This window comes from Doryrhamphus excisus, chromosome 8, assembly GCF_030265055.1.
Source record: "Doryrhamphus excisus isolate RoL2022-K1 chromosome 8, RoL_Dexc_1.0, whole genome shotgun sequence".
Lineage (NCBI taxonomy): Eukaryota > Metazoa > Chordata > Actinopteri > Syngnathiformes > Syngnathidae > Doryrhamphus > Doryrhamphus excisus.
In genome coordinates, this window is record NC_080473.1 from 20664995 (window position 1) to 20679114 (window position 14120).

The window sequence follows — 14120 nt, forward strand, 5'->3', positions numbered from 1 at the left end:
TATGACTTGCTGTTGACACAATCACAAGCATTTCATCCGGTTGCCACTCACCAACCCCCCATTAAAAATGCACGCCAGATGTATTAGGAGGAAGTCATGGATGGAGACGGCCGTCGTTTCATTCTGCTGAGCTACGTGTGGATAAAATGGGGGGAAATAGAAAAAAAGAAAATCATCGGAAGAGGACGGTCAGCATAAACACGGCCGCTTGTGCTCTCAGCACCTTCCTAAATAGATCGTTCCCTGCTGAAATAGACTGATCCGGCAGGAATAAAGGGTTTTTTTGCTGAGTTTTGCAAGGACTGAGGTTGGCAGAGGGTGTAGGTGGACCTGCCAGACCAGCGAAGGGCGGAAATTGACTCAAATAAAGAAAACTGAACCCACAATCAGTACTGGCTATCAAGCCTTGGGAACAGAAACATGGTGGGAAATAGCTGTTTTTCAACTATTAAAAATTATTAAAACCATTTAAAAAAAAACCTATAAAAAACGAAACATTTTCCAAATCCAGTAGCCACTTTTACATGAGGAATTTTTCTTTTTCCGAATGGAATCTTTCCGAGAGCAATGGTATACATGGAAAGGAACATTCCAATCGCGTGTCTACATGCGGCGCTATAATCAACCAGAATAGTCAATGGGGCATGCCCAGTAAAACGTAAACACCAACATCACGTGATACCGACTTCCTTGAGTTTTTCTTACACTTGTTGGAATAACTCCGTATTGCCAGTTTTTCCTTCGTCCAGTCATGGAATTTAGTTTGAATCAAAAACAAACTTTCCTTAGCAGTCCAGTGCCGATTGCTCGCCTCCATTTTTTTAAATCGAAGAACGTCTTGAGCTCCGTGTTGCGTCATATCTCAGCATTCGCTGAAAGAACGCACCCGGGAACAGGAAAAGATAAAGTTCAATCTTGCTAATATTTTATAATTAAGCTCGGCACATGTTTTATATAGATATGTATTTTCTTTTGTAATAAAACTGGACTTGTGAATGGCGTATAGAAGGGTTTAGATTCTGTTCCACAGATGGCGCTAACGCACACGAAAGCTGCTTGCCAACCGCCAATAAACAACAGAAGAAGAAAAACACCACGAAGAAGAACGCAGTCTGACAACTTTCCGTTAAACGTTAGAAAAAAAAATAGATTTTGACCAGCAAGTGGCTCCAACAGGGGAGCGGTTCTCATTGATTTGATAGAATACATTCTTTGTCATCATATATGGTGCATGTAAGTAAAATAAAGGCAAAGCAAAGGGCTGTGAGCTAGCTAAATGTAGCATTAAATGAAATCGATATTGAGATGCACGCTGCAAAAAGTTGCTTGTAATGTGTGTGATGGGGTGATTGGAGGATGGAACAAGCCCTGAATTATGAAATATCTTTTTACTTGAGTGGTTCTATTAACACTGCATGTGCAGTTTCAGAAAATGTGAGACTTTTTGCGATGACTCCATTCCATTATAGCCCTTGCATCCGTGTAATGAGACACCTTGCTCGGCGGAGGAAGATATAAGATCGGTCGGCCGTTAAAACAACACATCTGTTATTACTTGACAACTTAATTTGCCATTTATAGACACTCCTCTGACATGTGCCAGATTGCCATTTTAATTGTTTCTGCAAGCATGGAACTCTCCGTGGACCGCTTATTACACCGCATGCAGACTAGCCCATTATGTGGATATTATATTACAAATATCGGTAAATTTGGAACATGAGCAACGGCACAGGGCTGTGTTATTATGTAATTTAATGCAAATAAAGAATCCCAACATTAACTACAGAGGTGCACTATCATTGCCATCGAATTCAGCCCTTTATTGTGAAGGGGCTGCAGCCAGTGTGTGTTTGTCTGCAGCCACTGAGAATATTATAGATCTGTTTACTCAGCTGAGGCTCCAGCATGCCTCCTTGCGAGCGTACAAGCGCCAAAAGAGTGCAAACACACAAAGAGCGTGGATGGCAAAAAACGGGGTGTGGTCTCCTTCAGTTGCTCTTTTATACAACATACCATAATAAGGACAGTATAACCTTTGTCAATACAGAGCAAAGGCAAACAGGCAGACTCAATGCTCATCTTCTGATGTGCACTGAAATGAAAATTGTTTACTTATTTGTACACTAGTACAACAGTCAAGAATGGGAAAATTTCCTGTAGAGATAACAAATGTTGTATGAAGGTGACAGTTTTACCCTGGAACGGATGATTTTTCTTCCCATTATTTCCTATATGGGAACCAAAAGCCACAAAATGCCAGAAAAAAAACAAAAGTATGAATATTAACAGTGGTTAAGTTCTTTTTACACTTAAATGGCAATTAAAAATGTTAACCTGTACTTCCTGTCCAGTCAATATAGGCTTATATAAGGCTTGATCCTGGAACAGACTATTTCCATTTCCATTACTTACTATGGGGAAAAAGTACTACAAACAAACCTTGAAAAGCCGCACTGAAACTTGCGCTCCTGTGCGGACTCCAGACCCAGCTCCCTTTCAAACACAAACACTTTCTTCTGTGTTTTCTTTGGCACCATGCACACATCCCAGCGGTCAGAGAACCAAGCCCTTATCAGACGCAAACACGCCGCCCATGCTCGCTAGCCTTGAGATGATGTCAGCTCCACTGTGTCTGTGTTTTATGAGGCTATCTGAGACCCATCCCTCTGAAGTCCACTTCTGACAATGACGGCGCTCTTCACCGTGAATCACAATGAGAACGACAAGCACCGCAAAGGTGTATCACACTAGCATCATTAGCTTTTACAGGAAGTGCAAACGCTGATGTAAATTACAGGCCTTTATTGCGCTTCCACGCCAATGTATCATGTGTCATGTCAGTGATGGTATACGGGCTGAGACGGAGGTTCAAACAGAAGGGTGGTGATTATCTCCCAGCTTTGCGAGATGCCAAGATCTCACCTGAAAAGCTCCACCTGTACGTGAGACACCTGAAGGTCACGTCACCCAGCTATAATCTCCTGTCATTCCATCATGCTGCGTCTGCTTGGGAAGCTGCCATATTTTTTTTCTTTCTGTTTGTCTCCCACACGTCTACACACATGCATGATACTCTCTGGCTGTTTTCCTGCACCCTTGTCTTGCTTGAGCAGTGGCAGGCATTACAACTTCAGGTGCCATTTAAGGGCTGGGATAGGTGCATTAATTCCAATTGTATGATTCTAATTTTGAGAAAAGCCACGAGATCGGAAAATCGGAATCAACACACCGCATAAATGCTCACAAACATCATCCGACAACTTTAAAAAGTCTCTCCAGACAAGTGGAGGCAGCTCAATTTTAACAGTATTTTTCTCCTTCCTGTAGGTGTATTACTTGATACAAATCTGCCAGATTTCGCTTACCTCCCACGAGGAACATCGATGTCATCTTTCCTCCAGCGCACGTTGGGCTGAGGGTCTCCTTGTACCTGGCAGCGGAACTCCACCATCTCATCCTCCAGCACCACCTGGTTGATGGGCCTGCGGAGGAAGGTTGGTCGCTCTGCGAAATGGGAAACGAGCATATGAGGATACTGTAAACACGGCACAGAGTATCGGTGGAGAAAGAGTAGGATTACATAAGCTACTCCTTTTTGGATACATTGAATTGTGCAAATGTAACAATGTGACGTTCCTTAATGTACATTATTAAACATGTCTGAAACAAAGTAACCATAGCATACAATAGCAATTTGATTGTGCAGGTGTAGTTATATAAACATAAAGCTTACCAAACACAGTGACTTGCGCTGTCTCGCTGTCCCTCTCTCCCACCATGTTGGTGCCCACACAAATGTACATGCCAGCATCACTCTTCCTCGTGTTGGAGATCATCAGCTTTCCTCCACGGATCTTAGAGAAGAAGACATGATTTTTTAGTTTATTTTGGATTCATCCCGAAACATCATTTCAAGCCTGCTTTACACAGAATAGACCATATGGATCGGAACTATAATGAAAGATACAGTAATACAGATGCTAGGTAATGGTAATGGTTTTATTTCATTTGAACATGCATCAGATTACAATAATCAGTTCACAGTTCCACATGTCCAAAACGAGTAGGAAGAAGCAAAGCTTATTAAATCCTACCCCTCCATCTGGTACTTTTACAATCAGTAACTGTTACATTTGTTCACTTCCTGCTTTCCTAATATAGTTTAAGTTTTTATTTTTATTTTATTTTTTCCCGTACCGAAGTATGAGGTGATATGAGCATCCAATGACATAATGGGTACCATAGTAAGTGTCAATATAGTGATATATATAGCACATCATGACTGGTTCAAGACTCTTCATCCTTGTATTTAGCAAACATCAACTGCTTGTATTGTTTCTTGAATTGGCTCATCGTTGTGCATTGTTTGATTTCCTTACTCAATCCATTCCTTAGTTTGATTCCACATACTGAAATGCTATGGCTTTTGAACGTTGTCCTAGCTTAGAAGTGTTTTTAGCTAATTGTTTATTTTTAGCCTTATGCATTATTTTAGCTGTTTGAAGATGAACTATATCAGCAAGTTGACGTATTTGTGATTTTAGAAATAAGGAGTTAGTATGTTCTCTGTAGGCGGCATTATGAATTATCCTTACTGACCTTTTTTGCAGTACATTTAGCAAGTGAAGAAGTAGTCCATTATGCATTTCACCTGCCAGGTATGTAAACACAACATACTCACATTGACCCTGTCATCCTTATCCTCGATTCGCACTTTGTCCTTCTTCCAGTAGATGGTAGGTTCGGGGTGGCCTCTGGGAGGGACACACTCCAAGATGGCTGGTTCTCCCGCCGCCACCACCACATCTGTGGGGTTCTGTCGGAAATCGTCTCGCAGCACTGAAGAGAAGACAGAAAAACAGTTTTTAACAATCTGGATTACTTAAAGGTATGTAAAGTCACCACTCCTCTTTTCAATTCACAGCAAGTATACAGTTACACGCCAAATACCAAACAGTCACTTGTACCGTCGAATATTGAAAGTATTAGTAGTAACGATGTGGATTTCATGCAAAACCAATCCCAGCTACTTAACGGGATACGCGGCTTTGTGCGGCTCCGGAGAAAGCTAATTGGAGGTAATGGAGGTCCCAGTGGAAGCAGCAGAACAAACACAGACAGCATGCCCTGAAGCATGGTGTCATTCACATATACGGTCTGACGGGTGGGAGGGATACACGCAACGCTGCTCTACAACCCTCCCACCCACTGAGTCGTGCTAATGCTAAAAAAAACAATGTTCGATAAACAAGGGGGGGGCTTTGTGTCTAATCACCCTCAGGTAGGCCTTTCATCACTCTGCTCGCCTCTCGTAGAAACACACTCATTATGCACGCACACAACCAACACAAACGGAGGAAACTAAACCCTGAGATGAAGGTGCATTTAAAGAATCCATACAGAAGGGTCACACTGACCGCCTCCTGCTGCGAGCTCTCAAACAAATCCTTCAACATTTGATCCAGAATAAATCTAATCTCGAGAATGCCACGTTTGGGAATTCCCGATTCAGCAGGCGTCCAGCCGTGCGGCAGCCAGAAAAAGATACACGCCTCCTCCTGATGAATGAAGAGGACTAAGCTGGTTCGAGGATGTTTGAGGAGGGTCTAAATGAAAGGTGGCCACGGGTCCTTATGTAAATTCCACAAGGGGTTGACAGGATTATAAGAGGGGCTAACTAGTCCCACCGCTCGAGGCACCTTCGCCCTTCTTAGCCTCTTGCTGGAAAGCGGCACAGATATGCTCCTCTTATTTATTTTCACTGTGGAGAGGCAGAGTGGGGTGGAGGAACAGGAGGAAGCTTTCAACCCAATTATCCGGGGTTACAGTGTGGCACTTTTGTGTGACGCGAATGCAAATGAAAGCAGAAGAAATACACAGAAGCAGAAACAGGTTTCTGTGTCTCCAATGCAGGTCTTCCCTCTCATTTAAAGAGCTCAGGTAATTAAAGGACCCCCCCCACACACACACTCTCAGGCTGTATGGACGCCATGCGCTCCCTTGTGTTTGCTTTACAAATGGAACTCCTGATGTCTGAAAGCATGGGCTGATGTGCACCAGAAACAATACCACTTGTTTGTACTTAATTGTTCCCCTCCATTCATTCCTGATGGCACCCATGGGAACTGGATGGAAACAGGATTTTTTTCCCCCTGTAATCTGATTTAATCTGCAGAGGAAGTTCATGCATCCAAATGCTGCAGAGTACACAAATGATACATGATAACATGAAGAGCATCTTGCAGTTTTGCGTACCGGTTATCAGCAAATAGATGTGAAGGGACTAATTACACTGTTGTCATGGTTACATACATATTCTAATCCCAGTGTTTCCAAACTACATTAATTAATCAGGCTGTTTTGTGGTTAAATACATGCCTTTGTTAGCACTTTTTGCCTAAATTAAGCGTAAATTTAAAAAAAAGTCTGAAAGTGTTACTTTAAAAAACGTATTTAGGCGGTAGTATTCAGGTTTCTATGCTCTGCTTGGCAGAAATTCACTTATCACCGTCGAGTCTGGAACCAATTAACCGCCATAAAAGAGGGAGTATAAGGGATTACTATTGCAGTTAACACGTTACTCAGCATCTTTAGCATCAAATATTGTTAGTAATAACGTTATGAAGTCTAAACAAAATATATTGCTTTTTCGCCTAGAAAAAGCTGAACCAAGACAAAAAACAATAACAATGCAAAACCATTATTTGGAACCAAAACAATGGCTGATCATAGATGCAAAAAAAAAAAAGAAGTCAGAAAAAAAATCCTAAATTAAAAGAAAATTGCAAAGCAAAAAACGGGTTTCCAAGCTATCAAAGTCAAAGCAGTTTATTTTAGACTCCAGTTACCACAATACAGCCTTATAAGATTGTGTTCCCGAGGCACGGTATGCTTTTGTTTCAAAGGAACACATTTACTGGCTGATAAGCAAGTGTGGCATTTGATGTCAGGAAAAGTCAAATCGTGCTCTGCGGCGCCCCTGTCAGCATTCATGCACTGGATCAAGTGACGTGGCGGAGTATAATTGCATTTCTATCCCCATGAAACACTACACTCGCACCAAAAAACACCTCTCGCCTCCCACCGACTTACGGCGCCGCTTATTAATATTTATATATTTTGTTACAGTCGCGCCCTCCCACTGTTGGCAAACGTCAATTGGACTGCAGGCTAAAAAGGAGCCATATCTGAGAAATACTAATCTCCCCGTTTTGCTTCGTGTATTTTTTTTATTTATTTATTTGCGAGTATTTGGCAAATATCAGAGGATTGGGCTGACTTGAATGGTGGTGCAGCAAGTGGGAGCAAATGTGCAGCTCCTCCACTTGGCACGGCATCAAACCCTTGAACTTGAGTACTTGCACTACGGAGCAGTATCAGGGCTTATGAGCGAGGCAGTGTGGTCTCTGCCAAAATAAAAGCCTAAAGTAGACACCCACGCACTGTTACTTAGCGAATCCGATTGACGCAACGGAATCTTCACGTTTGTTGCCCAAAAGGCTTCTTCAGTTGTAAAATTTAAGGTCTGGAGTTTCCCTATTCATGTCCCTAGTGGGTGTGTCCCCGGGGGTGGTCACTACAGGGTTGTTGTTGTGGCCCGGCATGGCTGGTGAACCACCGTACTTGAGCTGGTTTGGCTGCCCGAGGGCCAAACCAACTCCTTAGTGGCCACTCTTCCCTTTAAATAAGGAGATCTTTGAGGGCGAAAACAATCCTCTGTTGAGGAAAGGACTTTCCGATTTTTCACAATTCCTCAAAACGGCGGTCCTCCCTATCCAGATTATCGGACATCAGCCTATGTTGTTGTGTTTGGTCTCTCCGATGTAGGAGTCATTGCACTGTGTCGTGTATTGAAGAAGCAGTTTGAACGATCTTCAACAAACAAGAAAAGTCCAGTTTCGATTTAACGTTTGCGGATCATCGAGGCCTGGATGACTGGGAATCCCACTAATCTGGGAAGACTTTCTGCATTCATTCATTCATTTGCTACCGCTTTTCCTCACGAGGGTCGCGGGGGGTGCTGGAGCCTATCCCAGCTGTCTTCGGGCGAGAGGCGGGGTCCACCCTGGACTGGTCGCCAGCCAATCACAGGGCACATATAGACAAACAACCATTCACACTCACATTCATACCTATGGACAATTTGGAGTGGCCAATTAACCTAGCATGTTTTTGGAATGTGGGAGGAAACCCATGCATGCACGGGAAGAACATGCAAACTCCACACAGAGATGGCCGAGGGTGGAATTGAACCCTGGTCTCCTTGCTGTGATGTCTGCGCGCTAACCACTCGTCCACTGTACCGCCTGTGACTTTCTGCATTCATTGATAATTTTTTTTACATAATTTGTGAAAAAAAAATCTTAGTCTTGGCTGCACGGCGGTCGTGTGGTTAGCGCGCAGACCTCACAGCTAGGAGACCAGGGTTCAATTCCACCCTCGGCCATCTCTGTGTGGATTTTCCGGTTTCCTCCCACATTCCAAAAACATGCTAGGTTAATTGGCGACTCCAAATTGTCCATAGGTATGAATGTGAGTGTGAATGGTTGTTTGTCTATATGTGCCCTGTGATTGGCTGGCCACCAGTCCAGGGTGTACCCCGCCTCTCGCCTGAAGACAGCTGGGATAGGCTCCAGCACCCCCCATGACCATTGTGAGGAAAAGCGGTAGAAAATGAATGAATTCTCTCATATTATTAATAATTCTGAATTTCTGAATTCACAGCCATGCTAACCGATATCTAACCTAACGAAGAAAGATCTACGCCCATATGAGAATACCCAACCAGGCAAAACATTTGGCCCGGTGTGCCCCCTTTTCTTCCCCATGAGTGCGAGTGACAATGCCTGTCAGTAAGACGGGGGGGGCAGCCTTGACTGAGGCCTCCTTCCAGCCCGCATACCAAGATAAGTGCTGACAAACACATTCACCTCCACCATGCTCAAGTTCACCCAGGTTGACTTCACTGACACCTCACCACCACATGTCCGAGGCCTGTTGTGACATTAGCAACACAAAGTGCGAGCCGCGTATGCAAGCTGTGGGGGGTTTGAATCTTGTTTTTGTGTGTAACGCTACAACTGTTTACAGCACAAAAGACCCTGCGTGCTTTTCGAGATATTCTTCCCAGGTCAGGGGCTAAGGAACAGAGAGGGAGATTAGAAGTGCTATAAGCCCGAGGACATAAGCCAAAACACCAGTCGTGCTCTGATTGGAAAATAAACCTCTCAGACACACAAACACACAACATCTAGGCTGGCTGTAAAGGGTAGCTCTGAGCTACGGTATCATTTCACTGGAGTGCTTCTTGCAAAGAGTGCTATTACAATGTCTCCATTTTCAATTCCTCCCCTTGGAGAAGAGACACGGTATATATGTCACAGGACAAAAAAGGCCAGAGTGTTGTCGCTGATGTTTCATACGACTCTTAATGCTGTAGGCAGGGAAAGGGATAATGTTGTACTCCATAATACATCCCTGAAACATGAGAAGATCAATGTGTTTCCTCGTTTGCCCTCCCACTGGCCAAATATAACCTTTGCCCCCCCTCCAACTCATCCAGATGCAGAAATTACCCCCTCAGCAGGTCCACACACACACACACACACACACACACACACACACACACACACACTCCTGCAGCTCAGAGTGAGGCAACAGCTGGAACAATATGGCCGTCTGGCAGCAGACCCCGAGGCTGTGAATGCTCAAGGGTGCCCATGAGTCCAGACTTGACATTAGCGCCGCTCATCACGTGGTCTCTCTGTCTTTGGACCACACCAAAAATTTCAAAAAGATACTTTGGTGCGGTTCGATTTGTGTTCACATTATTTTTGTCCTGGGACCAAAGGCTGTGCAGTAAACAACATATAGTATACATAAAGTATAGATTCCTATTGGGACACGAGTGATTAAACTCAAATAGAACAAGTGGACGAGTGGTTAGCGCACAGGCCACACAGCTAGGACACCCAGGTTTGATTCCCACCTCGGGCATCTCTATGTGGAGTTTGCATGTACTCCGGTTTCCTCCCACATTCCAAAAACATGCTAAGTTAATTGGCCACTCCAAATTGTCCATAGGTATGAATGTATTGGCAAGAATCTGGCGATACGCTACGTATTACGATACTTGGCTCACGATACAATACTGTTAACAAGGCGATATTTTTTTTGTTTTTCTTGTAGTTAAAAAAAACTGAATTACACCAGCAATATGCACTTACTAAACACATTTGTATTCCATTAGAACAGTACACAAACTTTCCTCTGTAAAAACTTAAAAGTGTAGCATTTGGATAAATAAAGCTTTAACATTCAGCTTTAAATTTACAAAAAAAAACAAAAACATAAAAAATAAATAAATTAAATGATGTCTCAAGATCCTGCTCAAATGTTCACATTCTATTAGCTGTGAAAAAATGCATGTATACAGTTCCTGACTTATCCACCATCAGAAGAGTATTTTTGTGGAACAAAGTAACTAACATCAGTAAAAAGTCCTTTTAGGATGCTTGAAATAACCATTATTTAACAAAATAGTCATATCAATTTGAAAAAACAAAATACCCGCAATATCACAGTACTACTTTTGTAGTCTAAAAAAGGACCTTAGCATTGCTTGCTAGCGGCAGGTCCTTATGGTGTCTCGCTAAGTGGACTCGCAGAATAAAGTATTCGGGAAACACGACACATTTTCCAAACGGCATGGCTTTTGTCAATTTCTGCACTTTGTGTAGTGCTACTTTGTGTAGAAATCCAATTGTGTTCAATCTCGTTCAACGTCCTTGCCTAATTGACTACGTAAGTGCTGCCACCTAATCATCGGAGGTTTCAAGTCAAATCGGAAATCAACCTTTGCCGTGTCTGCACTTGAATAAATACCATATACAGTCAATGATAAATGCCTAAAAATATCCATATCATACTTTTTAATATCGATACAGTATTGTGGAACGAAGTTTCTTACACCCCTCGGTGGGAATGGTTGTTTGTCTATATGTGCTCTGTGATTGGCTGGCCACCAGTCCAATGTGTACCCTGAAGACAGCTGGGGTAGGCTCCAGCACGGGCGCGGCCCTCGTGAAGATAAGCGGTAGAAAATGAATGAATGAATTAACTCAAATATTGCAAAAAGCTTCCAAATTATACAGTTTTTCAAGGCTGCCGTTGTCATAGTTACATATATTTATCATTTCTGCATGCTTTTTGCTGTCATTTTAACACTCTCAAGTACTATACCGAACCGCACCATCTCATTCACACCCTACAAACCAGAGTTTGTTTGGACGGAACCAAACACGACAGGATTGAAGGTTTTGCTTCCATTTTCTGAATTCATTATTTTCTGCTGAAGCATCTTCCACCCCCGCCGCCACCCGTCCTTGCTTGTCGCCATCAGTCTGTCTGCTCTGACTGCAGATGCACGCTCTCTATGGACTATGGCCTCAGCACAGATATGATCTCCTTCTCTATCAGAGCCCCCGGGGGATGCTAAATAACACTTTTTGGAGATAAGATGCAGCATATATGAAAAAGAGCCATGACTGCCGCCGATATAGCACAGTAGAGGACAATCAAAGGATGGCGATACAGTGTGAAATGTGCATCTTTTCTACGTATAGGGATGCCTGAGAGGGGTGATGGAGGAGGAGGCGGGGCATATGTGCTTTGGTGAGACATTAGACAACACAATGGCGTGATGAGAGGATGCTTGTTCAAGGTCAAAGTGAAGAGGCGGCGAAGAAGAAAGCGGTTCTGTTTACATGGCTGACCATAAATGCAGAGAAGCAATTATGTCCAAACAACAGCAAGAGAACAAAAGAGCAAAGGCCATCATCATGGTGGTGAATATACAACAAATGTGCAAAAGTCTCAAGCGACCGCTGACTAACTCGTTGCTTTGTTGGTTTTTATAGCAGCAAACAACACAGTTAGCAGATTTAGACTAAAACACAAACTGGTTTCTATGGAAGTTTGTGGAGGCAAAGACAAAGAAAACTGGACTGAATTAATTAATCACTTAGTTGAGATAATATTTCTCTGGGTGTTCTTGTTCTTGCAATTGTTCCTGCTTTTTTTCGATCGCAAATGAGTTGGAGCCAAGTAGCGCACTCCATTTTGACTCAAGTCTCAATTAAAGTCTCAAGTTTAGGCTTTAGTTTTGCTTGGGTATTAGAGATCGTTTTCTAGCAAAGCCATGGGCAGTGGTTCTCCATAGCCCCACCATTCGTTTTTATATTTGCGTGTTCGAAATCCCCATGTAAATAGAGTTGGGCATCATGCATCGATTGGAACCAGTTCTGACATTCGAATTCTCCCGAAACCTTTCATCTTTTTAACTTCTGGTGCCTTCATTCGTTGATTGGGCAGCTACGTTTATGTTCGTTCATTTCAGTGTGCAATGGCAGGTTTACTGCCCCGTTGAATTTTGACTCAAGTCTCAATGTCGCCAAGTAGACTACTTTTTTATCCCACTTTCACTAAGAGTTGGGTCTTGGCTGAGGTCTTAAGTTTAGGCTTTAGTTTTGCTTGGGTATTAGAGATAATATTATAGCATAGCCATGGGCAGTGGTTGTCCATAGACCCACCATTCGTTTTTATATTTGCGTGTTCGAAATCACCATGTAAATAGGGTTAGGCATCGTGCATCGATTAGAACCAGTTCCGACATTCCCGATTCTCCCGGAACCTTTCATCTTTTTAACTTCTGGTGCCTTCATTCGTTGATTGGGCAGCTACGTTTATGTTCGTCCATTTCAGTGTGCAATGGCAGGTTTACTGCCCCGTTGAATTTTGACTCAAGTCTCAATGTCGCCAAGTAGCATACTTTTTTATCCCACTTTCACTAAGAGTTGGGTCTTGGCTGAGGTCTTAAGTTTAGGCTTTAGTTTTGCTTGGGTATTAGAGATCATTTAATAGCATAGCCATGGGCAGTGGTTGTCCATAGCCCCACCATTAGTTTTTATATTTGCGTGTTCGAAATCGCCACGTAAATAGGGTTGGGCATCGGGTTTCGATTGGAACCAGTTCTGACATTCGGATTCTCCCGGAACCTTTCATCTTTTTAACTTCTGGTGCCTTTGTTCGTTGATTGGGCAGCTGCGTTTATGTTCGTCCATTTCAGTGTGCAATGGCAGGTTTACTGCCCCGTTGAATTTTGACTCAAGTCTCAATGTCGCCAAGTAGCGTACTTTTTTATCCCACTTTCACGAAGAGTTGGGTCTTGGCTGAGGTCTTAAATTTAGGCTTTGGTTTTGCTTGGGTATTAGAGATCATTTTAGTGGTTGTCTATAACCCCACCATTAGTTTTTATATTTGCGTGTTCGAAATCGCCATGTAATTTGGGTTGGGCATCGCACATCGATTGGAACCAGTTCTGACATTCGGATTCACCCGAAACCTTTCATCTTTTTAACTTCTGGTGCCTTCATTCGTTGATTGGGCAGCTGCGTTTATGTTCGTCCATTTCAGTGTGCAATGGCAGGTTTACTGCCCCGTTGAATTTTTACTCAAGTCTCAATGTCGCCAAGTAGCGTACTTTTTTATCCCACTTTCACTAACAGTTGGGTCTTGGCTGAGGTCTTAAGTTTAGGCTTTAGTTTTGCTTGGGTATTAGAGATCATTTTAGTGGTTGTCTATAACCCCACCATTAGTTTTTATATTTGCGTGTTCGAAATCGCCATGTAGATAGAGTTGGGCATCACGCATCGATCGGAAGCAGTTCTGACATTCGGATTCTCCCGGAACCTTTCATCTTTTTAACTTCTGGTGCCTTCATTCGTTGATTGGGCAGCTGCGTTTATGTTCGTCCATTTCAGTGTGCAATGGCAGGTTTACTGCCCTGTTTAAGACGCGCTACACCGGACTTTTCACTCCGTTTTTGCCGGGCTACGCCAGACTTCTTTCAACCAATCGGGTAAGCAAAACAATAAAATGATACACAGGTCTAAACGGGTCAAAGAGACGCGTGCGTGGACTCTTTAGAAGCGTCACCTTGGGGGACAGGCTCGTATCTCACCTGCTTCTAATTTGTACAACGAGCCAAAACAAACTTCCCGATTTGAACAGCAGCTCTCCTCAAAGCTCATTTGTCAAACGGCATCTCTAATTTGGCA

The 14120-nt window shown here is 43.1% G+C and overlaps 1 protein-coding gene and 1 long non-coding RNA gene across 17 annotated transcripts in view; one reads left to right on the forward strand and one right to left on the reverse strand.

Moving 5' to 3' along the window:
* Nucleotides 1-14120, reverse strand: part of robo2 (roundabout, axon guidance receptor, homolog 2 (Drosophila)) — a 386548-nt gene that overhangs the window by 86224 nt on the left and 286204 nt on the right. For all 7 annotated transcript variants that reach the window (XM_058079123.1, XM_058079125.1, XM_058079127.1 and 4 more), the window contains 3 exons: nucleotides 4685-4842; nucleotides 3737-3857; nucleotides 3369-3507 (listed from right to left, as the gene is read on the reverse strand). In XM_058079123.1, the coding sequence (XP_057935106.1) occupies nucleotides 3369-3507; nucleotides 3737-3857; nucleotides 4685-4842 (418 nt within the window). The remainder of the gene's footprint in view (nucleotides 1-3368; nucleotides 3508-3736; nucleotides 3858-4684; nucleotides 4843-14120) is intronic.
* LOC131134174 (uncharacterized) overlaps nucleotides 1-14120 on the forward strand; it is a 57680-nt gene that overhangs the window by 1962 nt on the left and 41598 nt on the right. For 7 of the 10 annotated variants that reach the window (XR_009131353.1, XR_009131351.1, XR_009131352.1 and 4 more), the window contains exons 4-5: nucleotides 3331-3497; nucleotides 4734-4891. This is a non-coding gene — a long non-coding RNA (uncharacterized LOC131134174). Of the gene's footprint in view, nucleotides 1-3330; nucleotides 3498-4613; nucleotides 4662-4733; nucleotides 4892-14120 lie in introns of all 10 variants that reach the window. The other 3 variants (XR_009131358.1, XR_009131359.1, XR_009131356.1) reach the window with 3 other exon arrangements.